Source organism: Myotis daubentonii, chromosome 9 (assembly GCF_963259705.1).
Source record: "Myotis daubentonii chromosome 9, mMyoDau2.1, whole genome shotgun sequence".
NCBI lineage: Eukaryota > Metazoa > Chordata > Mammalia > Chiroptera > Vespertilionidae > Myotis > Myotis daubentonii.
This window is the reverse complement of record NC_081848.1, coordinates 23,283,626-23,311,336: the sequence shown is the minus strand read 5'-3', so window position 1 is coordinate 23,311,336 and position 27,711 is coordinate 23,283,626. Positions and strand designations below refer to the sequence as shown.

The window sequence follows — 27,711 nt, the reverse complement described above, 5'->3', positions numbered from 1 at the left end:
CTGGTGGTCCATGAGGTCCAAAAGGTTGGTGACCGCTGGACTAAGGGGATGTGGGCAAGAATGGTTAAGAGGCTATTCTGTTAGTCCAGATGAAAGATCACAGTAGTGTCAACCATCGCATTAGTAGTGGAATTGATGAGAAGTTGGGGGAGTTTATTGATATATTTTGACAGAGCTCCAACCAAGATTAGATGTGCGATATATGAGAAATGACTCCATCCAAGGATTTTGGCCTGAGCAGTTGTGTATATGGTGGTGCCACTTATTGTGCTATGCTGAGAGAGGAGCAAGTTTTGGGATAAGATTCAATAATTTGATAATAGACATGTTAACTTGGGAAGCCCATATTGACATCCCAGTGGTGATGAGTGGGAAGGTTGGTTTGAATATAGAGTTTAAGAGGGAGAACTCTGTATTCTGTGTTTAAACTTGAAAGTTTTTAGCCGAGAGGCTTTTCAAAGCCCTGAGAGTAGGTGAGATCATCAGAGGAATCCATGTAGGTGAAAATAAGAAGAGGTGGGAATACTAAGCTTTGGGGAATGCCAGCATTTACAGAAAAAAAGGAGCCAGGGAGATTCTGATTGAGGAGCCTGTGTTAGGAGGAAAACCAAAGAGTGTGGTGTTCCATCCACTAAAAACAGTAAAGTGGTCTATCACATGCTTCTGGGAGGTCACTGAATTCAGCAGTGTAAAAGTCATTGGTGAACTTGAGAGCTGCGTCTCTGAATTGATGAAGACTGGGAGAGGTGATTAAGAGGTAACAGCACTTGTAGATATTGTGAGGGACTTTTTTATTAAAGCTGAGAAATGAAGCAGAAGCTGGGAGTCCTAAAATTCAGAAAAATTTGTAATCCCCCCCCCCCCCCCCCAGTTTTGTCCTTAATAGCATTGTGAAAGATCTGGTAGGGAGGGAGAATTAGATGGCATCAGAAGGGAGGAGAGGGGTTTTATAGGAGACAAGACTTTCAGTAGGTTAGTTACACAAAGCTCACTCCTTGTTTGAGGAGAGGGGGGCAGAGTAAGAGCAGTGTAGGTAGGTTGGCCGGTTCTCTTGAGAACTAGTTCTTTGTTCAGTTAATCACATAGAATGTGATTGCCCTGATTCTTCAGGGAGTGAGGTTGTGGTGGGAGTGGGGGGAGATAATAGGGAAAGGTAATAGGTAAGTCAACTTTTTGAACCTCCTTTTTTCTTTTTTTGTAAAATAGGATTATACTAGACTAGAGGCCCAGTGCATGAAATTCGTGCACAGGTAGGGTCCCGAGCAGCTGCTCCCTGGTGGTCAGCGCACGTCATAGCGAGCGATTGAAATCCTGGTCTGTCAAACTCCTGAGGGGACACTTTGCATATTAGGCTTTTATATATATAGACTAGAGGCCCGATGCACAAAAATTTGTGCACTTGGGGGGGGGGGACGGGTCCCTCAGCCCGACCTGTGCCCTCTCACAGTCTGGGACCCCTCGGGAGATAACGACCTGCTGGCTTAGGCCTGCTCCCGGGTGGCAGAGGGCAGGCCCAACCCTTAGGTGCAGCCCCTGGTCGGGCTCAGAGCAGGGCTGATTGGGGAGTTGGGGTGCCGCCTCCTGTCATGCACCCGATCGGGAGGTTGCGATGCCACCCTCAGTCACGCTCAGGGTAGGGCCGATTGGGGGGTTGGGGCACCGCCCCCGGTCACACTCAAGGCAAGGTCGATGGGAAGATTGTGGCGCCACCCCCTGTCACGCACAGAGCAGGGCCAATCGGGGTTGTGGCGCTGTCCCCTGTCACGCACAGAGCAGGGCCCAACGGGGTTGGGGAGCTCCCCCCTGTTACGCACAGAGTAGGGCCGATAGGGGAGTTGGGGCACCGCCCCCTGTCACACACAGAGCAGGGCGGATCAGGGGGTTGGGGCGCATACCCTGTCACACTCAGGGCAGGGCTGATGGGGAGGTTATGGCTCTATCCCATCACACACAGAGCAGGGCCCGTGGGGGGCGGTTGGGGCGCCGCCCTCTATCACCCACAGAGCAGCGCCGATCAGGGGGTTGGTACGCCGTCACTGTCACACTCAGGGCAGGGCCGATGGGGAGGTTATGGCTCTACCCCATCACACACAGAGCAGGGCCCATGGGGAGGGGGGTGTTGGGGCACCGCACCCTGTCACACACAGAGCCGCAGGGCGATCAGGGGGTTTGGGCGCTGCCCCCTGTCACGCTGATCTCGGTGCTGGGAGGCATATTACCCTTTTACTATATAGGATAGAGGCCTGGTGCACAGGTGGGGGCCGGCTGGTTTGCCCTGAAGGGTGTCCTGGATCAGGGTGGGGGTCCCCACTGGGGTGCCTGGCCAGCCTGGATGACGGGATGATGGCTGTTTGCAGCTGGTCACACACCCTTCAGAGTGGTGGTCCCAACTGGGGTGCCTGGCCAGTCTGGGTGAGGGGCCGAGGGCTGTTTTCAGGCTGGCGGGTGACTGAAGCTCCCAACCGCTCCTTTTTTTCTTTTTTTCTTTTTTATTCTGGGCCAGCTTTAGCTCTGAGGCTTGGCTCCAGCTCTTAGGCCTCCGCTGCTGAAAGCAGGTATCTGGTTTGTTTGGGTTCTATAATCGAAACACTGTTTCAACTCCAGCTCTGAGATCCCGGCTGGGGTTTTGTTTAGCTTCTATATTTGTAACAATGTTTCAAACTGCAAGCTCAGAGGCCGGCAGGCGGGGAACGGGGAACGTTGGAGTCCTCCGTCACTGAAGCAAGCAAGCCTCATGTTCACTTCAAGCTGCCTGGCAGCCAGCCGCCATCTTGGCTGGCAGTTAATTTGCATATCGCCCTGATTAGCCAATGGGAAGGGTAGTGGAGGTACGGCTAATTACCACGTTTCTCTTTTATTAGATAGGATAGGATAATTTCTATGGCGTTTCCAACTCTTAAAAAAAATACTTTTCTAATCCCTGAAGTGTATAACTCCTTACAATTCTTGTTATTTGTCTTGTTATTTACCTAAACTTTACCATCTTAACCATTTTTAAGTGTATGGCTTATTTTTTCAAATATATTTTTATTGATTTGGAAGAGGGAGAGGAGATAAAAACATCAGTGCTCAGAGAGAATCATTGATTTGCTGCCTCCAGCTTCCCCCCCCCCCCCCCCCTCCCCGGGATTGAGCCTGATATCCAGGCATGTGCCCTGACTGGGAATTGAACTGTGACCTCCTGGTTCATAGGTCAACGCTTAACCACTGAGCCATGCCAGTTGGGCTAAGGATACAGTAGTGTTAAATATATTCACATTATTGTGAATCAGATCTCCAGAATTTTGTCATCTTTTAAAGTTGAAGCTCTATATCCATTCATCAACTCCCATTTGCAACCTCCCCTCAGCCCCTGGTAACCAAGATTCTACTTTCTTTTTCTATGAATTTGACTATCTAGATACCTCATGTACTATTAAGTGGAATCATAAAATATTTGTCTTTTTGTGACTGACTGATCATAATGTCCTTAAGGATCATCTATTATGTAGCATGTGATGGGATTCCCTCCTTTTAAAAGCTGAATAATACTTATGTATATATCACATTTTGTCCTTTACTGTTTTTAGTAGACACATTTGTGTGCATATGATTAAGAGTATATGTTCGTTTTGCATGTCTTATTTTAATTTTATTTAAAAACTGTATTGTAAATAATTTTTGCAAAGCCATTTTATTTTGTCTTCCTATTCTTTGCTTCAGACTGCTGGCAGTAATGAGGACATTTGAATTTCATTGATTAAACCTTGGCATTCAAAGTGAGTTGACTGACTTAGAATATGGAGTACATTTAGAATTGCTTTTCTCAAATGGCAGGGTGTGGGGGGACCCATCTCAGTATAACTTGCATTTTTATATAAAGACACTGCATAGTTTGCTGATCCAACCCAAGCAGTATTTCGATGACATATATGTGACAAATTTTTTTGGACAATCTTAAACTATTTTATAAGAGCTTGCAGGCAGTGATTTTAATGAGGTTTGTTTGTTTGTTTTCTTTGCTAAATTATTTAGGCACCTTCCTGTTAATATAAGGAATATTTCCTAACCATTGTTACTACGTGATAGGATTTAGTAGTTTGTATGAAGTTTTCTGTGAAGAATCATATTTAAAATTAAGCTATATTTATGGTGCTTTGCAGAAGCTTTGGCAGTATTATATGTTACTAGAAGCCTGATGCACGAAATTCGTACATGATTAGGGTCCCTAGGCCTGGCCGGCGATCAGGGCCGATCTGTGGGGCGACTAGCGACTAGCGGGGCGATCGGGAGGGGGGGGCCCTGCTGACACCCCCTGCAGACTGGGGGCAGCTCCTGCATTAAGCATCTGCCCCCTGGTGGTCCATAGTGACCAGTTGTTCTGCCATTCGGTTGACTTGCATATTAGGCTTTGCCACCTGCCAAACCTGATGCCAGATTGCCAAAAAGCTTGAAAAATGTAATTCTCGGTCCTTGTTTCATGTGAACATACTTTTTTACAATAGACCTACCATTGATTTACCACTTTTTAGACTAATTCTTACCCCTTCCAAGTTCTTTCCCCTTTCCTTTAGTTTTCATAGCCATATCGTGTGTTTTGAGTTGACTTTCTTAAATCAACTGAAAAATTGCCCGGTTTTTAAAAAAGAAATAGTCTTTAGTTTTTAATAAGATTTAGCTCCAATGTGGTTGGTTATTTTGATGGCCGTTGTTTGTACCAAGAGATGTTTTTACTGTTATTGTAAATATTTATATTTCTTTGTCCTTTTCTGGAAACAGATTTTTCTGGTGCTGTATAAATAGTTGTAGTTCTCCAATAGTAGGAGTCGAAAGCCTACATTACTGTGGCTACTTGAATAAGAAAAATGAATGTTGAGAATTTTGAGTAGCTAGCAGTCATATCGTCCTTCCCCTTTAGATTTTAGTTTCTCCATTACGTCTCCCACTCTAGGTCTCTTGTACTAACAGGAAGTCACCTATAACACAAAACTCCACATTTATTATCTCCTGCACTAAAAATTATCATGTGGAACAGAATCCCAATTGAACAGAATCCCATTTATGACAGAAGGTGTGTGTGTGGAAATACACTTTGATAAGCTTTAATGTTTTCTTGGTGTCCCCTTTCCCCCCCTAACTAAATATAAAGTTTTTAAGGCAAGGACTATGCCTTATTTTCTTATGTACCCCACATTGATTAAACCTTGGCATTCAAAATGAATTGGCTGGACGTTTGACAAATACTCATGAAGTGTTTAGTTGACTGGGGATAGATTAATGCAATCATTTTGTGTCAGTTTCTGATACTGTAAAAATACAATATTTTTCTGAATATGTATTTTATAGTAAATACTTTTAAAATAAAATTAATTGTGAGTATAACATTAAAGTATTTCTATGCAGCGTTTGTATTCAAGTTGTGTGAACATTATTTCTTATTTATGCACTCATTGGTTGATTCTTGTATGTGCCCTTACTGAGGATCAAAGCCACAACCTTGGTGTGTGAGGTACACACTCTAACCAACTGAGCTACCCAGCCATGGCTAACATTATTTCCTTTTTATAGTGTCTGGCATATGGCTGTACTCACACAAATTTGAAACTCTTTAAAAGTTTTATTATTTTCAAGCAGACATGGGGAACATCCGGCCTGCGGTCCATATAAGGCCATGAAATAATTTGGTCTGGCCCTGCCAGGCATTAGGGGCGAGTTAGTTAAATGTTTGACCAAATATAGCAGGCTATTTGTATGGCCCAAAAATGATGTTATAAATGTCCAAATGGCGCTTGGCAGAAAAAAGGTTCCCCACACCTTTTTTAAAGTGATGATTGGATTCTATCACATATGATTAGTGGACTCTGTTGTTTCTGTTGTCGCTATGATTGGAACATATACACAGTCTAGTTCTCAGTCATGAACATTCATGGGTGAGTGTGTGTTTGTGCACATACACATATGCCGTTTGCATTTAAAATTTGAAAGGTAATTTCTGTAATTTTTTATCTTTCAGAACGTCTTAGCTGAACCATCAAGGTCTAATGGAAGTATGCTTCGCCATTCCACATCTTCATATGTAGTATATCCACCAGATAAGCCTTTCCTTAATAGTGATCTACGACGCTCCCCAAATAAGCCTACACTTGCCTATCCAGAAAGCAACAGCAGAGGTAATAGAGCCTAGCAAAACAGATGTGGGTTTGTGTGTGTGTGTGTGTGTGTATGTGTGAGTTTAGTTGATGTTTAAAAATTCTTGTGTCTTTTATTTTAAACTAGGGGCCCGGTGCATGAAATTCGTGCACTGGGTGTGTGTGGTGGGGAGTGTCCCTCAGCCCAGCCTGCCCCCTCTCACATACTGGGAGCCCTCAGGCGTTGACCCCCATCACCCTCCAATCGCAGGATCGGCCCCTTGCCCAGGCCTGACGCCTCTGGCCTAGGCATCTGGCCCGGGCAGCGGGACCTGCAGCTGCAGCGGCCCCACGATCGTGGGCTTCGCTTTAGGCCCAGGCAAGGGACCCCTAGCTCCCATCGCTGGCTCCACCCCTACTTCCTGCTATCACTGGCCAGGGCGGAAAAGGCACCTGATTCTCCGATCATGGCTGGCGGGCAGGGCAAAGGCCGCCTTTGCCCTGCCCCCCAGCTCTTAGCTCCCCCCTGGGTTTCTGATCACTGTCAGTGGCAGGGGGCTTCTTCCTGCTTTCCCTTTCGCCTCCCTGCATTGTGCCTACATATGCAAATTAACTGCCATCTTGTTGGCAGTTAATTGCCAATCTTAGTTGGCAGTTAATTTGCATATAGCCCTGATTAGCCAATGAAAAGGGTAGCTCGTACGCCAATTACCATTTTTCTCTTTTATTAGTGTTGATTTAGAGGAGAGAATATTTCCCCCCTTCCTGTTTTAACCTCCTCAAAATATAATGTCTGTTTTAGTTTGTTTCTTGTCAAACATCATCATTTTTAATATTTTATCCAGCAGTAATTCACTTTTCTCTGAACTTTTGAAAAAGTTCCATTACATAGATGTAAAAATCAGAACTAGGTATATTGTAACACAAGGAATAATATCTAACTCTTAGACTTTTTGTTCTGCTGGAACTCTAGTGCTTGGGTTTTTTTTATATGGGTTTTTTGTTTTGTTTTTGTTTTTAAGAAGAAATTATTACTAAAACGAAACTTTTTATTCCACTGTGAACTTAGTTATTTGTTTTTTACTTTTTTAACCTATGTTAAATTGTTTGAATGTCATGTAGTTTTTGTTATTTTTCAGAATTGCCAGTCTTTACTGTATTCTGATAAGTAGCACTTTCGCAGTTGTTTTATTAACAATTAAATTAGCATGTTCTTTGTCATCATCATCTTTGAGAAACAGCATCTTATAAATAAGGTTCTGATTAGGAAATTGAATATTGAATTTTGAAATTCTTAACACATTGTATGAGGAAAATGTATTCATACGTTTTACGTTGCCTGTAGTAGTTGAGCGCGGGACACGTATTAATATGTTTTTTATCGACTAGCGGTAGAATGCGAGTAACGTATAAATACGTAAACTAAAGTGATCGTAATTTTACTGAACGTTGCTATTTGCGCAAAAAATTAGCAAAAATGGCCCGCGCCACCTGTTAGCGTGCGATAAAAACTACCCACAAACAATGTGTTAACAGATACCAGACACCAGGTTAAATTTATTTTAGCAAACACCTTTGAGGTCCCAAGATTTACATTGGAGACTATACTTGGATATTATTATGTACCTGATACTTTACTATACCGTCACCTCACGGTTTATAAAACTGTCTTTCTGAGATTAATCTTTTTTTTTTTTTTTAATATATTTTATTGATTTTTTACAGAGAGGAAGGGAGAGAGATAGAGAGTCAGAAACATCAATGAGAGAGAAACATCGATCAGCTGCTTCTTGCACATCTCCTACTGGGGATGTGCCTGCAACCAAGGTACATGCCCTTGACCGGAATCGAACCTGGGACCCTTCAGTCCGCAGGCCGACGCTCCATCCACTGAGCCAAACCGGTTTCGGCCTGAGATTAATCTTTTAAGAGATTTGCAATGCATTTCCCTCTTGAAACAAAAAAGTTGCAAACTTTAATTTACAAATGCCTATTTAACCTATAAGTGGCAAATCTAACACTTCTTTTATCTAGAGCAGCGGTTCTCAACCTGTGGGTTGCGACCCCTTTGGCAGTCGAACGACCCTTTCACAGGGGTCGCCTAATACCATCCTGCATATCAGATATTTACATAATGATTCATAACAGTAGCAACATTACAGTTATGAAGTAGCAACGAAAATAATTTTATGGTTGGGTCACAACATGAGGAACTGTATTTAAAGGGCCAGAAGGTTGAGAACCACTAATCTAGAGAATTGTTGGTAAATAAAATTGCCACAGTACTAGTGATTGTGTTAAAAAATTAAACACAATTTTTTTTTTTTTTTTAAAGAATGAAATGCAGTAGCATTCCAGGTAAAGCAAATACATTTGATTTAATCACAATTGGAAAATAGTATAAGATAGGTATATTCAAAATGGACAGATGAAGAAACATCTCAAAGATGTTTAACTAAGTATCAAAACCTTTATCCCTTTCCACTTTTCCCCTCATTTGTTTAGTGTACCCTCAAATATTTATTGAATGAAGTCTTATTTTGAATAGAACTCTCTTATAACAAACTTTTTTTGCATATTAATAAGCTTTTTTCTCACTAATACTTTAGCTGGGGAAAGCTTTGTAATTCTTTAGTTATGTTTTAATATATTTTCATTGATAAAAATTTTACACTCCTATCTGATAATTACAGAACATGAAAATACTAGAGGCCCGGTGCACGAATTCATGCACGCGTGGGGTTCCTCAGCCTGTCTGGCGATTGGAGCTGGCCGGCTGGCCAGGGGAGGGAGCGCGGGAGGTTGGCTGGCAGTGGGAGGTTGGCTGTGGGAGCACACTGACCACCAGGGGTAGCTCCTGCGTTGAGCGTCTGCCCCCTGGTGGTCAGTGCGCATCACAGTGACCAGTCAACCAGTTGTAATGGTTGCTTAGGCTTTTATATATATAGACTAGAGGCCTGGTGCACAAAAATTTGTGCACTCGGGTGGGAAAGGGGGGTCCCTCAGCCCGGCCTGTGCCCTCTCACAGTCTGGGACCCCTCGGGAGATAATGACCTGCTGGCTTAGGCCTGCTCCCGGGTGGCAGAGGGCAGGCCCAATCCCTAGGTGCAGCCCCTGGTCGGGCTCAGTGCAGGGCCAATTGGGGAGTTGGGGCGCCGCCTCCTGTCATGCACAGACCAGGGCGGATCGGGAGGTTGCGATGCCACCCTCAGTCATGCTCAGGGTAGGGCCGATTGGGGGGTTGGGGCACCGCCCCCTGTCACACTCAAGGCAGGGTCCATAGGGAGGTTGTGGCGCCACCCCCTGTCACGCACAGAGCAGGGCCCATCAGGGGGATTGGGGCTCCGTACCCTGTCATGCACAGAGCAGGGTCGATCAGGGGGTTGGGGAGTTCCCCCATTCCATGCACAGAGCAGGGCCCATCAGGGGGTTGAGGAGCTCCCCCCTGTCACTCACAGAGTAGGGGCGATAGGGGAGTTGGGGTACCACCCCCTGTCACACACAGAGCAGGGCGGATCAGGGGGTTGAGGCACTGCCCTCTATCACCCACAGAGCAGGGCTGATCAGGAGGTTGGGGCGCCGCCACTGTCACACTCAAGGCAGGGCCGATCGGGAGGTTATGGCTCTACCCTGTCACACACAGAGCAGGGCCCGTGGCGGGGGGGGGAGGTTGGGGAGCTCACCCGTATCAGGCACAGAGCAGGGCTGATCAGGAGGTTGGGGCGCCTTCCCCTGTCACGAACAGAGCAGGGCGGATAGGGAGGTTGTGGCCCCACCCCCGGTCACACACAGAGCCACAGGGCGATCAGGGTGTTTGGGCGCTGCCCCCGTCATGCTGATCCCGGTGCCGTTAGGCCTCGCGGTTCTGCTGATCCCGGTGCTCGGAGGCATATTACCCTTTTACTATATAGGATAGAGGCCTGGTGCACGGGTGGGGGCCGGCTGGTTTGCCCTGAAGGGTGTCCTGGATCAGGGTGGGGGTCCCCACTGCGATGCCTGGCCAGCCTGGGTGACGGATGATGGCTGTTTGCAGCTGGTCACACACCCTTCATGGTGGGGGTCCCAACTGGGGTGCCTGGCCAGCCTGGGTGAGGGGATGATGGCTGTTTGCAGCTGGTCACACACCCATCAGGGTGGTGGTCCCAACTGGGGTGCCTGGCCAGCCTGGGTGAGGGGATGATGGCTGTTTGCAGCTGGTCACACACCCTTCAGGGTGGTGGTCCCAACTGGGGTGCCTGGCCAGCCTGGGTGAGGGGATGATGGCTGTTTGCAGCTGGTCACACACCCTTCAGAGTCGGGGTCCCCACTGGGGTGCCTGGCCAGTCTGGGTGAGGGGCTGAGGGCTGTTTTCAGTCTGGCGGGTGACGGAAGCTCCCAACTGCTCCTTTTTTTCTTTTTTCTTTTTTATTCTGGGCCAGCTTTAGCTCTGAGGCTTGGCTCTAGCTCTTAGGCCTCCGCTCCTGAAAGCAGGTATCTGGTTTGTTTCGGTTCTATAATCGAAACTCTCCTATCAACTCCAGCTCTGAGATCCCGGCTTGCTTAAAGCAGGTTTCTGGGATTTTGTTTAGCTTCTATATTTGTTACAGTGTTTCTTAAACTGCAGGCTCAGAGGCCGGCAAGGCAGGCGGGGAACGTTGGAGTCCTCCGTCACTGAAGCAAGCAAGCCTCATGTTAGTTTCAAGCTGCCTGGCTGCTGGCCGCCATCTTGGCTGGCAGTTAATTTGCATATCTCGCTGATTAGCCAATGGGAAGGGTAGCGATCGTATGCCAATTACCATGTTTCTCTTTTATTAGATAGGATAATTTGACTAATGGCTATAGAAAGAGATAATTAAGCTGTTTCTTGTACTTCTCATTCATTTGAACTTTAGTTAGAAAATAAATTGGAAATTATTACTGCCTTCAAAAATATATTAATGTCTTTAGCGTTGTTTAAAAATTTGTAACATCATTCCAAAGAGTTTTAATATTAACCTATTGCTCATGTTATTTGTTCAATACATTTCATATGACAGTGACATGGAGAATAAATTGGACAGCTGAAGTAAGATAACTAGCTATAAGGCAGTTCTTCTAGGCCAGCCATGGGCAAACTACGGCCCGTGGGCCGGATCTGGCCCGTTTGAAATGAATAAAGCTAAAAAAAAAAAAAAAAGACCGTACCCTTTTATGTAATGATGTTTACTTTGAATTTATATTAGTTCACACAAACACTCCATCCATGCTTTTGTTCCGACCCTCCGGTCCAGTTTAAGAACCCATTGTGGCCCTCGAGTCAAAAAGTTTGCCCACCCCTGTTCTAGGCAGTGCTTTCTAACCTTTCACACATTATAGCACATGTGGAAAATGAAAGGGCAATCTATGTACACCACAGAAAGTACAGATAAACTGCGGGCTTGATGACAAGTAGTTTGGTCTCTTTAACTGTCCCAGGTCACTCTTGTCTCCCCACTCCTCCTCAGAGTTGAGAGAGAAAACATCTTGGCATATCTATTACAAATTTGTGTCAGATCTGTAGAAAGCTCAGTGTTTATTGTGTTAGGTTTTAAAAATGTACTGCCCATCTGTTCATTTAAAGCATTGATTCTCAAGTTTTTTGGTTCAAGAAGCCCTAATAAACCTATTGCATTATTTATGTAAGTATTTTGATGAATAATAACTATTTTCCAGATTTAAAAAAATAGTCTAAAGCAGTGATGGCGAATCTTTTCAGCTCGGCGTGTCAGCATTTTGAAAAACCATAACTTAACTCTGGTGCTGTGTCACATATAGACATTTTTTGATATTTGCAACCATAGTAAAACAGATTTATGTTTTTGATATTTATTTTATATATTTAAATGCCATTTAACAAAGAAAAATCAACGAAAAAAATGAGTTCGCATGTCACAGGTTCACCATCACTGGTCTAAAGAGTGATTGTTTTATTTAAGAATTTGTAAGTCTCTTATTTATGACTTATAGAAGACAGCTTGATTCTCATATATACTTTTACTAAAAATTTCATTTGGGGTGATGTTATTTTGATTGAAGTATGTGAAAAAAAATCTACACAGGTATGTAGTTGGAAATGGAGTAATATTTTAATTGCCTTTCCGACAATTTAGATATTCTTTGATACTACACCAAAACTTAGCACCTGATAGTTTTTTAAAATTTAGTTGCAATATGCAATCTGAAAATATCAGTGAATTTTCTAAACTCTGTGACTTTAGGAACACCTATATGTTTGGACATTAACTATGACTTTTAAGATTCACAAGTGGTTTTAATTATGTTTATGGTTTATTACAATGTAATCTAAAGAAATCTAGATGTTTCCATAGTCCTCCCGCATAGAGGTCACACAGAAACACACTTTTTTCTCCACCAATGAACTCTCCAGCATCTATTCTGTGTTTCTGTCCAGTAAAGCCCACTTAAGGCTCAGATTATGGCTTTTGTCTGGAGCACTTTTTGCCTGGTCAGCCAGTTGTGATATTTACTATAAAACACATTGTTTACACAAACTATCTAGGCAGACTTATGCAGTAGAATTCAGTGCCCTAGACCTACAAAACATCTTATCAATTAATAACATAGGAAATACTCCAAAAGCCAAGTTCCATAGATTAGCCAAGGTTCAGGCCTGCTGAATAAACTTTTTTTATCCTATTACATGGAAATGCAGTGTTTGCTGTGAAAAGTCTGTCTGTGAAAATAAATCTAACACGTACAGTATTTTTAGGACTTTTTTTCGATTTTTTCAATATTCCAATTTGCTTCTTCTTCTAGAAATATATTTTCCACAGTATCTCATAATTTATGAAGTTAGAAATCTTCTAATCTTTCAACGTTCATTTCTACATAAAGTATTTTTTCACTCCAGGGTCTCTCTAGGTCATGTGGTAATTTGAACATAAATAGCACAACTGTGCATGACCTCATAGAAGTGAGGGCAGTAGATGGAAAGAAAAAGCAAGGGTTTGAAGTGGGGGAAAAAGCTTAAGATCAATCACTTGGTCATCTAGAATGATTTTTAACTTAAGAAAGCCATCATGCTAGTATGAAAGTAAATATTTATAAAACTAAAAATTTGTAAGACAAATACAACTTTTGAAATGAAAATATTATAAAGCAAATTATTTTATCATTTGGACCCAAATATCTCCAGTGAAAACATTAGACAATAAGGGGATGAAATAAAAGTTTGTTACATTTCTTATGTGAACTTTATTTTATATACAATTTCATTTTTGTCATAGAAAATGTATTTAGAGATGTGTTTATGTATGTATGTATTCATATATTTAAAAATATATATTGTGGATTGGTAGAATAAAGTTATATTGTATCTTTATGATACTAGATTTATTTAGGAACATTTTAGAAAGCAAAGTACATTTAATAAAATGTTAACTATTAGTGATAGAAACTCCCAATCTGAACTAGTTTGGGCAAAGGGGACTCTGGTTTACAAACATGCAAGGTAGGATTGAAAAACCAAGAATAGGCAGGCAGATATAACAGTGAACTTAAGAACATTAGGAGCCAGGGACTCAAAGATGGCCTACATTGCCCTAGCTGGTTTGCCTCAGTGGATAGAGCATCAGCCTGCAGAAAGGTCTCTGCCATGTCTTTTTTTTTTTTTCTGCTTGCTACAGACCAGTTTTTCCACATGTTAGGAAACATGGTTACTAACAAAGTAAGCTTTAAGTTGAACTAATTCTCGTTTTAACTTTTTGGACAAAATTCTAAAAATTCCCTAAAGAACCTATGTCTGAGTCAGTCATCTGTGAGTCACTAGCTTTGGTGAGTTGTGAGAGGCCACTAAAAGAATCCTATATAATAAAAGGCTAATATGCAAATTGTCCCTTCGACCGGAAGTTCAACTGGGAGTTTGACCCGGGGGTGGGGCTGGCCAGCCAACTGCCCACGCCTCTAGTGTATACATAAGTTGTAGTTAAAGCCCTGTTGACATAAAGGCAAATTCCCTGGAAAAGCTATGTGCAAAATCAGGCAAACCGCTATGGTATGTTTCATATAATAGATACTAGATGCCCGTTGCAGGAAGAGTTCTGCAAGAATAGGGCCTCCTCCGGCCTATTCCTGCAAGAATAGGGCTTCCTGAGAACGGAGCGAAGCCCGCCTAGGCGGGCTTTGCTCCCTTCTCCGCTGCCTTGCTTCCTACCTTCCCCGCTTAGCCCTCGGCTCCCTCCCTTTTCTGCCACCTGGGCTCTCTCCCTTCTCCGCCGCTTTGCTCCCTCGACAGGTCATGGATCCGGGGCCTGGGGCCCACGGGCAGCCTTGCGCGCTGCCGGCCCCGCCTGCAGTATGCAAATTAGCTGCCATCTTTGTTGGTGGTTAATTTGCATATCATGCTGATTAGCCAATGGGAGGTGTAGCGAAGGTATGGTCAATTACCATGTTTGTCTATTATTAGATAGGGCTAGAGGCCCAGTGCATGAAATTAATGCTTGGATATGGTCCCTACGCCTGGCCTGCATTCAGGGCCATCTTTCCCAGCTGCCTGCAGCTGGCTGCCACCCACCCCCAGTTCCCTGTTTACTATTGGGTGATTGGAACTTGCCAGCCCGAGGGAGTTGGGGGGAGAATGGAGAGGTCAGCGGTTCTGCCCGCTCGCCAGCCCCGCCCCCACCGCAGGTTGCCCTCTATGTGTGGGGCGACTGGTGGGGTGGGGGCCTTGGCCTGGTGCTACCCACATCCCCAACCACCCACCCCCGGTTCCCCGTTTGTCATTGGGTGATTGGAACCTGTCAGCTAGAGAAAGGGGCCAAGAGGTGGCCAGTGCGCCTCATAGTGACTGGTCAAACGGTCATTCTGGTCGTTCTACTGTTAGGGTCAATTTGCATATTACCCTTTTACTATATAGGATTATATAGGGTGCTTCATATAATAAAAAGTCAAGGAAACAAAATTAGAAAGCATAAAATACAATGACAAAGAATAGGATGACATCAGGTATGATGTTAAATGGAATTATGTTAAAAGACTCAAAAAAGCCCTGGCTGGTTGACTCAGTGGTTAGAGAGTCAGCCTGCAGACCCAAGGCTTCCGGTTAGATTTCTGGTCAAGGACACACCAGGTGGGAGCACTTATGGGAGGCAACCAGTGCATGTGTCTTTCTCATGTAGACCTTCCTCCCTCCCTCCCTCTCTCTCTCTCTCTCTCCCTCACCCCCCTGCCCCCCCTCCACTCTGTTGAGAACTCAGTGGAAAAAATATCCTCAGGTGAGGATTTAAAAAAAAAAAAGACAAAAGAAAAGTCAGTATGTGCTTTTTAAGCCAAAACTGAAATAAAAGGACACAAGTTAAAAATAAAAAGTTGGCAAAATCTAGATATAAAAATATCTAAAATAATAAAAGCATAATATGCTAAATAGACCGGGCAACCTTCCGGATGAAGCTGGTGCTTCAAGGGAAGGCCTGGTAACAAATATAAAGGATGGATGGCAATATTGTTGTCAGATTAGTATGATACACAAATAGTTTCATATAATAATAAATTGCAATGACTAATACCCAGATGTCAGAAATAAAATGAACTTGAAGGATAAGCAGTAAGGAGGTAAGTAAAGGCCATAGTCTCGGGGACACTAAGAGTCTACTAGTATATGAGCCCTAGGTATTGGGATACAATTGAGGAGACATTGGGATTTAAAATCTAGGTAGGGACTGGAGAACAAAACTTTAAACCCATGTGAGGGGTCTAAAGCTTCTGAAATAATGTTTTTGAAAAACAGAGTAATGGAGAAAGGGAACTGGAACAACTCAGCCCCCTGGCCTGGGAAAGAGGCTGTGGATAGAAAAGTCACCTCTCAAAAATCAACCTAGGAATGTCTCTCTGCTCACTGAGGTGCATACATGAATGAATAAATAGAGCTGTACAGTGTTACCTCAGTGGAAACTCTTAATATTGTGAGTTGCATTTAAAGAATAATATGTGAGAGCTGCATTTTTTTCTTTTAATAGAAGGGTTCACTCTATGTAAGTAATGGCCTCACTTTGTCAACTAATAACAGATTATAGAGCTATAAAGATAGGAAGTGTGGAACTGGTACAGAACTAGATATTAGTGAAATAGAAAGTTTATAGACACAAATGTATAAGGATGGAATTCTAGAAATGCATCTATTGACATAGAGAATGATTATGCATATGAGTGTGATATGACATAGTCGAGAGTAATCCCACTAACATGAAAGCATAGAAAAGTACATAAGGATTTCAGCAAAATATTTTTAATTATTGTGCCAAGATGTTACCATATGGGTGTCATATTTTTCCTTCTCATTCCTGTTTTTTTCTAAATTCAATTTAACTATAGTTAACACTGCTGTATATAGCAGGTCCTCAATATCGTTTCAAAGTTTTATTATAACGTTGAATAGATGGATGCCTTAGGAACTTTTGCTTATATCAATTAGTCTATGGTAGAATTGGTTTTGTTATACATTGTTTTCCTTAAAGTTGAAAACCTATTGATGATGTTAGGTGAGGACTTACTATATAGGAAAGTTGTTAAGAGAGTAGATCTTAAGAGTTCTCATGACAAGGAGAAATTTTTTTCTCTTTTATCTATGTAAGGTAATGGATGTTAGATGAACATATTGTAATCATTTCAAAATACATGCCCATCAAACCATCAAGTTGAACATCTTAAACTTACATAGTGATGTATGTCAGTTGTTTATCAAAACTGGAAAAAAATAAGCATTAATTGAGGTTTGTTAGACTAAGGAAAGTGGGAGAAAGAACTCATGTTTGGTTTGTGTTGTGTTTTGTATTAAAATAAAAACGCTGAGGATCCGAAGGAACTTCTAAGAAAGATTCTAAAGAAGGTACATAAATCTATTATGTAGAAAATTAGAAATAGGGACAATGTGGTAGATGTTTATAAGACTAAAATGTTTGGTTCTCTATTAATAAATTTGAGTATTATAATAAAATTATTAAGGTGTCAAAGTCTCAGTAAAGCTCTAACCCCAAGTAGTTTTAGGGAATAAATTTTGCAAAATGTTTAAACAGAAAATCTCCATGATATATAAGCCATTCCAGAATGCAGAAAAAGAAAGCATATACTCACCCCAGATCTTCTTTGTTAATCTAGCATATCCCTGTCATAACCACATTTGCTCTCTTATAAAACAAAAATTGAGTGTTCCAGCCAATTGCAAAATAACTGTAAATGTAAAAATAAAATACTAACAAAATCGTATACTAATTTGTATAATTTAATGAAGGAATAAAAGAAATGTTTGGTATTACAAAATTTTAGGAAATACTCCTATGTGGTTCAGAATAGGTTAATGAACCTCATTTGATATTTAAAAGCATTTATTAACTGTCTGTTTTCCTATTGCATTTGTTATCTGATTATTCCAGATATATCAGAGAATTATTACTTTGAATATTAATCTTATATTGAGCTCTTTTGGTATTCTCATAGTCTGTGTGCTCATGTCTGCACTCTTCCTATGCATAACTGGAAGAACAAGCTATCTATGTTATCTCCTATTTGGGCGTGTTGCACTGAAACATTTGGTAAATGAATGAATTGTGTTAATAAATGGAAATGTATGCCTTGTTTTGAGTGCAGGCTCGATTTTTAAAAGATGTTAATTCTTCCTACCTATTGTATAGTTTACATGAAGTTTCATTAGATCAGTATTTAGACAAAATGATTCTGAGCATCTGATTAGTGAGGATAATATTGAAATGGTTTAAAGCAGGGGTCCTCAAACTACAGCCCGCTGGCCACATGCAAATACAAATATTGTATTTGTTCCCGTTTTGTTTTTTTACTTCAAAATAAGATATGTGCAGTGTGCATAGGAATTTGTTCATAGTTTTTTTTTAAACTATAGTCCGGCCCTCCAACAGTCTGAGGGACAGTGAACTGGCCCCCTGTTTAAAAAGTTTGAGGACCCCTGGTTTAAAGATTTATATACTACTAGAGGCCCAGTGCACAACATTTGTGCACTGGGGGGCAGGGGTCCCTCACCCAGCTTGTGCCCTCTCACAGTCCGGTACCCCTCAGGGGATGTCCGACTGCCAGCTTAGGCCCTCTCCCTAATCCGGCAGTCGGACATCCCTTGAGGGGTCCTTAGCACTGCTGCAGAAGTGGGAGAGGCTCCCTCCACTGCTGCTGTGCTCGCCAGCCATGAGCCTGGCTTCTGGTTGAGCGGCGCTCCCCCTGTGGGAGCACACTGACCACCAGGGGGGCAGCTCCTGTGTTGAGTGTCTGCCCCCTGGTGGTCAGTGCTTGTCATAGCAACTGGTTGTTCTGCCATTTGGTCAATTTGCATATTAGGGTTTTATTGGATAGGATGGGAGACTGGAAATATTAATATTTATAAAGTTAATTAAAATATTGGCATAATATTAATGGAATTGGAATAATAAAATCTTGAAGTTGTCTTGCTCATGTGTCTAAGTAATAATTGTATCTGTATATATAGGTATTTGTGAACTTGATATATGATAAAGTTGCCATTTAAAGTTTTTTAGTACAAAAATACCTTTTATTTGACTTACAGAATTAAATGTAAAAATGTGTGAAACTACTATACTTAAGTGGAATAAAGGAAAATATAAAGTTTAATCTTCATTACAAGAAAACATTCTATGTATATAAACAAAGAACTTGATGGAAAAGATTGTTAGATATAACTATGAAAAATCAAAACATTAGTACATTAAAACTAGAAACAAAGACTAAAATGAAGGGTTGGACTTTTTCTTATGTAAAATGAGCGAAGAAATTCATAAAAGTAGAAAATTGACCAATTATATAAACATATTTAAACCTCTAGCAATCCTATACAGACAGTCCTCTGGTTACGTTGGACTCGACATATGTCGTTTCGTGGTTACGTCACCACCTCCCATCTATATATATAAAAGCCTAAGCGACCGGACAACTGGCCATTCGCTATGATGTGCAGTGACCACCAGGGGCAGATGCTCAATGCAGGAGCTGCCCCCTGCTGGTCAGTGTGCTCCCACAGCAGGAGTGCTGCTCAGCTGACTCCGGGCACCAGATGCCAGGCTCACAGCTGGCCAGCGCAACTGTGGCGACGCGAGCCTCTCCCACCTCTGTGGCAGTGCTACCAAGCGGTGGCGGTGACGGCAGCAGGCACAGCAAGGCCGGGATGAGTGGGAGAGGCACAGTGCCCAGCCCAGGCTCTTCCCCACCCGCCTGCCACTGCCCGCACTACTACATCCTCCAGGGGTCCCGGATTGTGAGAGGGTGCAGGCCATGCTGAGGGACCCTACTGGTGCACGAATCCATGCACTGGGCCTCTAGTTTATTTATAAAAAAAAAAAAGTTGCGTCATTTTGACATATGTACATATGTGCTTTATGTTTTTTATTACTTATTTACCACAAGTAAAGGTCAGGAATTGTTATCTTTCTTTTAAATTATTTTTACTGTTTCACTTCATTACTGCTGTGTATGTGCTCCATGTGAGTCACGTAGGTGTTTATGTAGGTGGGTTCAGACTTACGGCAAAAATCGCATTATGTTGCGCAGCAGGAACGGATCTCTGAGGTAACCCAAGGACCTACTGTATAATAAAACCCTAATATGCAAATCGACTGAACAGCGGAACGACCGGTCGCTATGACGCACACTGACCACCAAGAGGCACATGCTTGAGCAGGAGCTGCCCCCTGGTGGTCAGTGCACTCCCATAGGGGGAGTGCTGCTCAGCCAGAAGCCCGGTGTGATCATGGCTGGTGAGCACAGCGGCAGTGGCGGGAGCCTCTCCCACCTCCGCAGTAGCCTGCCAGCAGTCAGATATCCCCCGAGGAGTCCTGGACTGGGAGAGGGCACAGGCCAAACTGAGGGGACACTCCACCCCCCACCCCCCAGTGCACTGATGGCATGCACCAGGCCTCTAGTGCAAAATAAAATAGAAGCTTCATGTTTTAAACAGAGCGTCAGAGGTGACCCTGACCAGGTAACTCGGTTGGTTACAGTTTCATCCCTATACACCAAGGTTTCGGGTTTTATCTCTGGTCAGGGCACATACAAGAATCAACAAATGAATGCATAAATAAGTGGAACAAGTTGATGCTCTTCCCTCCCTCTTCCTCTCTCTCTGAAATCAAGAAATTAAAAAACAATGGCAAAGAGATTATAATTAATAATGGTCTGTGTTGGCAAAGACATGCTTCTGATGAAAGTATAAATTGATGCAACCTTTTTTGAAGGTACTTTACTTTTTCAGGAAACTTTAAAATATGAATTTTTTTGACCCAGTAACTTGATTTTTCAATTTTTATTTGTTTATAATAAGACAGCATGAATGAGAGCTCACAGTATTTTAATGCTAGAGTGAAAAACAAAAATAAATTTTAATCTCAATTTTTAGTAAAAAGTATATACAGTAAAAAATTGAAAGAAATTACAAATTGACAGTCATTATCTTTTGGTAGTAGGATTATCAGTTATTTTCTTTGTTGTATTTTCCTGTGCCTTGTACAATGAATACATATTACTTTTATAATTAGGAACTTTGATTAGGCAGTGAAAGTGTGCTTAGATTTTTATCCTAAGTAATGAAAAAATAGACATTAAAAATAGTCCTTTTTATGCTTGACTATTTTAACTCTGATTGGATTCTGCCTGTGATCCTTGTAATGAAACAAAAAAGAGTGATAGTTAATGTACTTCAGGACAGTTATGTGAACTGGTATGATTAGCTAAATATTTTCACCATTTTGAAAATCTGAAATATCTTTACCATGATAAAGTGGTTTTTATTTGAGTACTTTGCATGTTTCAGAAACTCAAAAGCTATCTTTAAATGGATTTTTTTTTAATTCTCATATGATGGTAATTAACATTTTATTGTTCCCAAAGAGTGATCCTCCACTGGACCCATCCATCAGTTTTATTTTTTATTTAGATAAGATTATTCTTTCTAAGTGAACTTTCTCCATATATATTGTTATCTTATGGTATTCATATTTGTATTTGGCAGCCATATTTTCTGCTCTGAAGAATCTTCAAGATAAGATTCGACGCTTAGAACTTGAAAGGATTCAAGCAGAAGAAAGTGTGAAAACCTTGTCTAGAGAAACAGTTGAATATAAGAAAGTATTGGATGAACAGATACAAGAAAGGGAGAATTCAAAAAATGAGGAATCAAAACACAATCAAGGTTTGTTTAATTATAAAGGAAATGAAACACTGTAAAGAATGTAAAATTACTCCAAAATTGCACATTAGCATTTTCTGGTGGCCTGTCTTCAGGCACTACAAAATTGCATTATACTCTGGTGCGTTTTGAGAAGCTTATAAGGTACAATTTACATCATCTGGAAAGGCTCAGAGGGCTACTGGAAATGTTTATTATGTACACAGTAGACTAAATTCCTTTTAACAGCTTGTTAAAACTGTTCTATGAGTGACCTAATTGCTTTTCTTACATATTCTTTTTAGAGCTGACATCTCAGTTGTTAGCTGCAGAAAGTAAATGCAATCTTTTAGAAAAACAATTGGAATACATGCGTAATATGATAAAGCATGCAGAAATAGAAAGGACGTCTGTCTTGGAGAAACAGGTATGACACCTCACCAATTCATTCTCAAGGACAGTTATTGGTGGGAAAAATTAGACATAAAGGACTAATGGTGCTGTTGTAATAATCATTTCTACTTTTACCTTAAAGTAACCATTGGTAAGCTGGCTAGAGCTGGAGTGAACATGGCCAACATGACCTGGGGCCACCTTCATGGGAAGGCTGTTAATATTTGGGGACGGAATGGGCTGAGATGTCCTAGAGTTTTCCTTTTCACATCCCTTCTGGTGGGGTGGCAAGTTGGATCTGGGGTGGGCCTGGGCTAAGGTGTCCTGGTCAGGTAGCTGACTAGAGGTGGAAAGCTGTTGGTGACTAGGGGTCCTCAATGTGCTGGGGTGGCCTTGTAGGTTGGCTAGAGTGCATAGCCCAAGCTCTTCCACCCATGCTACCCAGGTGGTGTGGGATTATAAACTGGCCTCTTATCCTGGTGTCTTCTAGCAGTTCCCTACCCTTCCCTTTTGGCAGATGCTTTAGGATTAATTTACTTAAGTACCTTACACCTTTGTGAGAGGACATCTGCAACATCTGTCTTGAATATATATTTTTAAAAATACCTGATGTTCCTATTATGAATCTAAAATTTTAATTCATCATGAATATTACGATACCTAAACATCTTACCTTTATTATGTAAAATTTTAAGATTTATATGCTTCACATTTTGCTAGATGCTCTGCAGTGTGAAAATGTTTATGCTTTTTACCGTCAGTCAACTGATATTAGATCTAAAAAAAATAGTTGAATAATTACACGACAAGGCTATACTAAGCTAATTTAAAATTTTAAACTTAAATCATCCTTACTGTATTGTTCTCATTTTCTTTCCTGTTATTTTTTCATTATTTCTATAAATATTCAAATTAAAAAATAAAAACCCTCAATTTTGAAACAAACTTACATTGGAGTTCTAAGTTTGTTTATAACTTTTAAAATATTGTGTTAAGCCCTACCGGGTTTGGCTCAGTTGATAGAGCGTCAGCTTGTGGACTGAAGGGTCCCGGGTTTGATTCCAGTGAAGGGCACATGCCTGGGTTGCAGGCTTGATCTCCAGTAGGGTTTGTACAGGAGGCAGCCAAGCAATGATTCTCTCTCATCATTGATGTTTCTTTCTCTCTAAAATCAATAAAAATACATATATTTTAAAAAATAAAATATGGTATTAAAATGTAAAATACCCCAAATCACAAAAAATTAACTGTCTTGCAGTATATATCTAATTTATTTTTTTAAAACCTGAATTGTTTTTATACAGGTAATCAAGTGTTATTTCTTTTAAATGAAACTCCTTTATATGCTAGAAGAGGTTATGTGGTATTGCCCTTTAAAAACCAATACAAATTTCATTTTTTCTATGCTGACACTTCAAGAGATATGTCTTTCTCTTTATGGAAGTGTACAGCCTTCTTTACTGTTTCAAGCTGTTGTTCTTCTGTTTCATTTCTGTGCAATCTTGAGTTTCTTTCTGAGTTTTTTTACTTGTGTTCCAGCTAATGAGTCCTTTTTCTCTTGCGCATGTATCCTCTTCAGTATATACTTGTGATCACAGAAAACTGAAAGATTACCAGGGTTCTGAAGAGGAGGCATTAGTAATCCAATAGCAACATTATCCTGGGAATTAGGAGGTTTTAAAAGAGGCAGGGAAGCTGTTCTTGTGGCTCTAGAAGATCTTCCTTCTCGTCATGTGGTTCAGTGCAAAGAAATATTGTGGGCATAGCATTTTTTTTCAGTAACTTATTGCATTCCCTCGTAAAGCAATCTGGAGTAAAGTGTTCCCAAAAAATACTGCTATATTTGTTGTGTTTAGTTTTTTCTTCTGATAGCTGCCTCCCATTCTTTGCAAAGACTGGGTCAAGTAAGAGGAAACTTGTGGAAATAAATGGGCTTATCCTTATTCTATTGGTTTCTTGCCACCTTTGGTGGAACAGGACTGTACCACCCTTCACTTCTGCCGCCCCAGCAAGCAGGTGAAGCTGTTTACCAGTGTCACTGCTCTTAGCCTTGACACCCTCGCTTCTTCTGTAGCTTTGACCAACAATTATGATGATAGCCTCAGTCCCGGTGCCTAATGTGCCTTTATGTTGTTTGCAATAACAGAAGGACCACATACCATCTCCTGTCTCCCATGTCTAATTGTCACCATATTTTTTGTTTCCAATCGCATCTTCTTTATGTCACCTTGTTTTAATGTACCATAACTCTGGTTTTTATTTCTTCCTTTTATCTCTTTAAACACTATAATTAAGAATTTCTTCTTAATTATCTGATGTTTTCAGAGTACCAGTTCTGTCATTTATTGTATCTATTTAATCTCACTTATGGTGGTTTTTTTTTCCTTATTGGAAATAAAAACATACATTGTATGGTCAGCTTATTCTTTCCAAGTACTTTTCCCCCCTTGGGAATTTATACTTTCTAAGTGGTGTTACAACTTTAGGAGGCAGTTGTGTATTTACCTTTGCTGAGGCTTGATGGTTTTCACTGGTTCTGGTCCCGATTTATATTAATGTATTGGCTGGGGGTTCTTATATCTGCAGATGGTGGTACACTGAGATTTTGTCATATTCCTGGTATATTTTATACATCAAGTCTAGTACAGCCTCATGTGATATTTAGCCTCCTTATCCCTTTTCACTTGCTTTTGAGCTTATCTTTTGCATTTGTAGATTTTTCTTTCATGCTTTCAAACTTAATTATGTTATCATTTATTGCAGTGGTTTGTCTATCACTTTTATGTGATAGATTGGGTGAGGAAGGGAAGGTGTTTAGTTCAATCTGCCACATGATTGGAAATGTAAAACATTTTAGGTTTGTGCAAGCACACTCTATGATGTTTCTACATTGTCGAAGTCACCTAATATGCATTTCTAAGAATGTATACCTGTTGTTAACTGGTATATATAAGAGTTGACTTTGAATTATAGCCCCATTTCATCAGTAAATTTCAAATATCTTATTCAATAGGAATGGTTTCAATACTGGAAATAAAATGTGACTTTTGCCAATTTTTATCTAAATATATTCTTTTAAAGTCAGTAAACTACCCACTGTAATGAATAGGGGGAAATTAGTAATTCACACATTCCTGAAAAAAATATTGCTGTTTGTATTACTTTGCCATTTTCAAATTTCTGATAGTATATTATCTACTGCTATAGACTTGTATGTGGAGATATACTCTTTACAAGTTTAGGTACTTAGTATATTGGCTTTTTACCAAAAGACCTCAATTTAGCATATTTCCACTTCTCATCTTAGTTTAATAGTTCATCTTGTGATTGTCAGTTCTGAAACCTGATAGGTGGCAGTCTGTTCAAATCCTTTATCCTAAAACTGAAAAAAAAAAAAAAGTTTTACATAAAATTCACAGGAAATTAAATAATAGATTCTGAAACGGCAATTATTGCCTTAATCAAGGGATTAACTGTTTAAGGTAACCAGACTAATTAGAAGAGTGTGTGTGCGTATGTGTGTGTGTGTGCCCCCTCTACATGTCTAGTAAATCTCTGCTATTTCACAGTATAATGATAGTTTCGCTATAATAGAATTACATTATAATTGTATTTAGTGAGGACAGGAGTCCATTTGTATTAATGTGATGTTCCTGTGGTTTCATCTTAATATTTTCCTAGAATTCCTCTATAGTATGTAAGTAGTTATATGAAAGACCAGAAAAAAATAGCATACAGTATACTTACTCTAAATTAACTCAGTGTTGTTTTTCAGTTTTATTTTGCTGAAATCATCATGCTGTATTTAATATTGTTTCCCAGGTTTCCCTAGAAAGAGAACGACAACATGATCAAACACATGTTCAGAGCCAACTTGAAAAATTGGACCTTCTTGAGCAGGAATATAACAAACTAACTGCAATGCAGGCCCTAGCTGAAGTCAGTGAATGTATTTTTTACTTATCTATATTGACAGATTGACCGGTCGACCAGTTGCTATGGCGTGCACTGACCACCAGGGGCCAGACACTCAATGCAGGAGCTGCCCCCTAGTGGTCAGTGCACTCCCACAGGCAACCTCCTGCGGCCGGCCAATCACCTGCAGTCCCTTCCCCTGGTCATCCCCTAGCTGGCCAACCTCCAGCGGTCCCTCCCCCAAGCTGGCAGGCCCTGATCAGCTTGCCGCCCGCTCACCACAGTGGCAGGGTGATGACAGAGGCATCAGCATCTGGCGTCTGCGTCTGGCATCCTTTCCTTCCATGCCCAGTCTGGTGACATTTGCCTCCTCTCCCAACCTCGCCAGGGCCTTCGGACCCTGGACTGGGACGGGGAACCGGGGGTGGGTGGCAGTGGATGCAGCCCCTTTCCCAGGGCTGGAAGCCAACCTCCCGCGATTGTCCGCAACCCCATCCCCACCCCTGGCTGGCAGGCCCTGATTGGCCAGGCCCAGCCAGGCCTAGGGACCCCACCCATGCATGAATTCGTGCACCAGGCCTCTAGTCAATGTATAATATCTATAAGATAGATCATTTTATAATACTGGATGTTTATAGAAAGAAGTGATACTATAACAAACGAATTTTTAAAAGGAAGAAATGTAATTTGGAGAGAATGTTCACATTTTAAAACTTATATACATGAAAAGTAGGTGTTTGTTTTTTAAATGTTTGAAGATTAAATGTTTTTGAGTATTCCTGAGGCTTGCATCACTTGTTTTAAGTTATTCTGTTACCTAATTTTAGTTCTAATTAATTTTCTCGGGAAATACCAGTACCACTGACTAATGTTTCAGATTCGACTTCCATCTAACTTGAGTGTGTTCATACAGAGCTGTGTTCTTTGGACATAGATTTTTACACATAATTCTTTCAAACCTCACAAATGACTAATAATAAATCATAAGGGAGTGTCGAGGATACTGGCAAACGCAGACCCATTAGTAGAGTGAACTAGCAAGCTTTTATTTACTATGCTAAAATTTTACACATATTCCTCTGTTGCTATATTAAAATTTTACAAATTAGTAAGACTTTTTCACTGTTACCACTTTGAATGTTTTTTGTTTTTTTCACTAGAAAAAAATGCAAGAATTGGAAGCAAAACTTCGTGAAGAAGAAAAGGAAAGAAAACGTATGCAGGCTAAAGCAGCTGAGGTAAATTGAAATGTGAACAACTAGGTCCCTCATGTTTTAAACTGTTTTTATGTAAGTAGATGGTTAACTGTGGGCTTCTTAGATTATTTATATTTTGGAATGGTTCAGTATATAAATTCTTAGATGTAGTTTAATATGGAAAATTACAAACATTTTTACAGAGTAAAACCTGAGCATTTCTTTAGACTTTTTCAAATTGTGAGATTTCTGTCAGGATTTTGTATGTGCCCTTGACCAGGGATTAAACCACAACCTTGGCGTATCCAGACAACGCTTTAAACAACTGAGCTATCTGGCCAGGGCTCAATCAGTATTTTAAAAAATCAGTAGGCTGAAAAATACCAGAAACTGTATACATAATGTAATTAATAATACCTAATCATGTAAAACCTCACACAGGTCACTATTAGAAATATATTAAAGCCATCATTTGGTATTCTATTTATAGGTGCTTACCTTTCCTTGGTGGTCTCAAGACAGAAGTAGAGGTAGAGGGCTGCCCCAATAGCTACTGACATATTAATTCACAAAAGCTACCATATTAGGCAAATGAGTTTCACTTCACTAGTCTTGGCTTTTTTTTTTTTTTTTTTTAACTTGATTTCAGAGAGGTAGGGAGAGTGAGAGAGAGTTAGAAACATCAGTGATGAGAGAGAATCATTGGTTGGCTACCTCCTGCATGCCTCACACTGAGGATGGAGCCCACAACCCTGGCATGAATCCTGACCAGGAATTCAACCATCCTGGTTCATGGGTCGATGCTCAAACACTGAGCCATGCCAGCGGGTTAGTCTTGGATTTTTATTCCTTGCAGTGGCCACTAGGTAGAATAGGTAAGGCAGTTTGAATTCACAAAAACATTGAGTTCATGTACAGCAACCAGAACTGCATTTCTAGAAGTAGTAACACT

At 41.0% G+C, this 27,711-nt stretch overlaps 1 protein-coding gene and 1 pseudogene across 5 annotated transcripts in view; one reads left to right on the top strand and one right to left on the bottom strand.

The window, feature by feature from the left end:
- Positions 1–27,711, top strand: part of CEP57 (centrosomal protein 57) — a 58,138-nt gene that overhangs the window by 8,580 nt on the left and 21,847 nt on the right. For 3 of the 5 annotated variants that reach the window (XM_059708100.1, XM_059708097.1, XM_059708096.1), the window contains exons 2-6: positions 5,993–6,149; positions 21,100–21,279; positions 21,561–21,682; positions 25,471–25,587; positions 26,724–26,801. In XM_059708100.1, coding sequence (XP_059564083.1) covers positions 5,993–6,149; positions 21,100–21,279; positions 21,561–21,682; positions 25,471–25,587; positions 26,724–26,801 — 654 coding nt within the window. Of the gene's footprint in view, positions 1–3,702; positions 3,759–5,992; positions 6,150–21,099; positions 21,280–21,560; positions 21,683–25,470; positions 25,588–26,723; positions 26,802–27,711 lie in introns of all 5 variants that reach the window. The other 2 variants (XM_059708098.1, XM_059708099.1) reach the window with 2 other exon arrangements.
- Positions 23,050–23,824, bottom strand: LOC132241646 (THAP domain-containing protein 1-like; annotated as a pseudogene).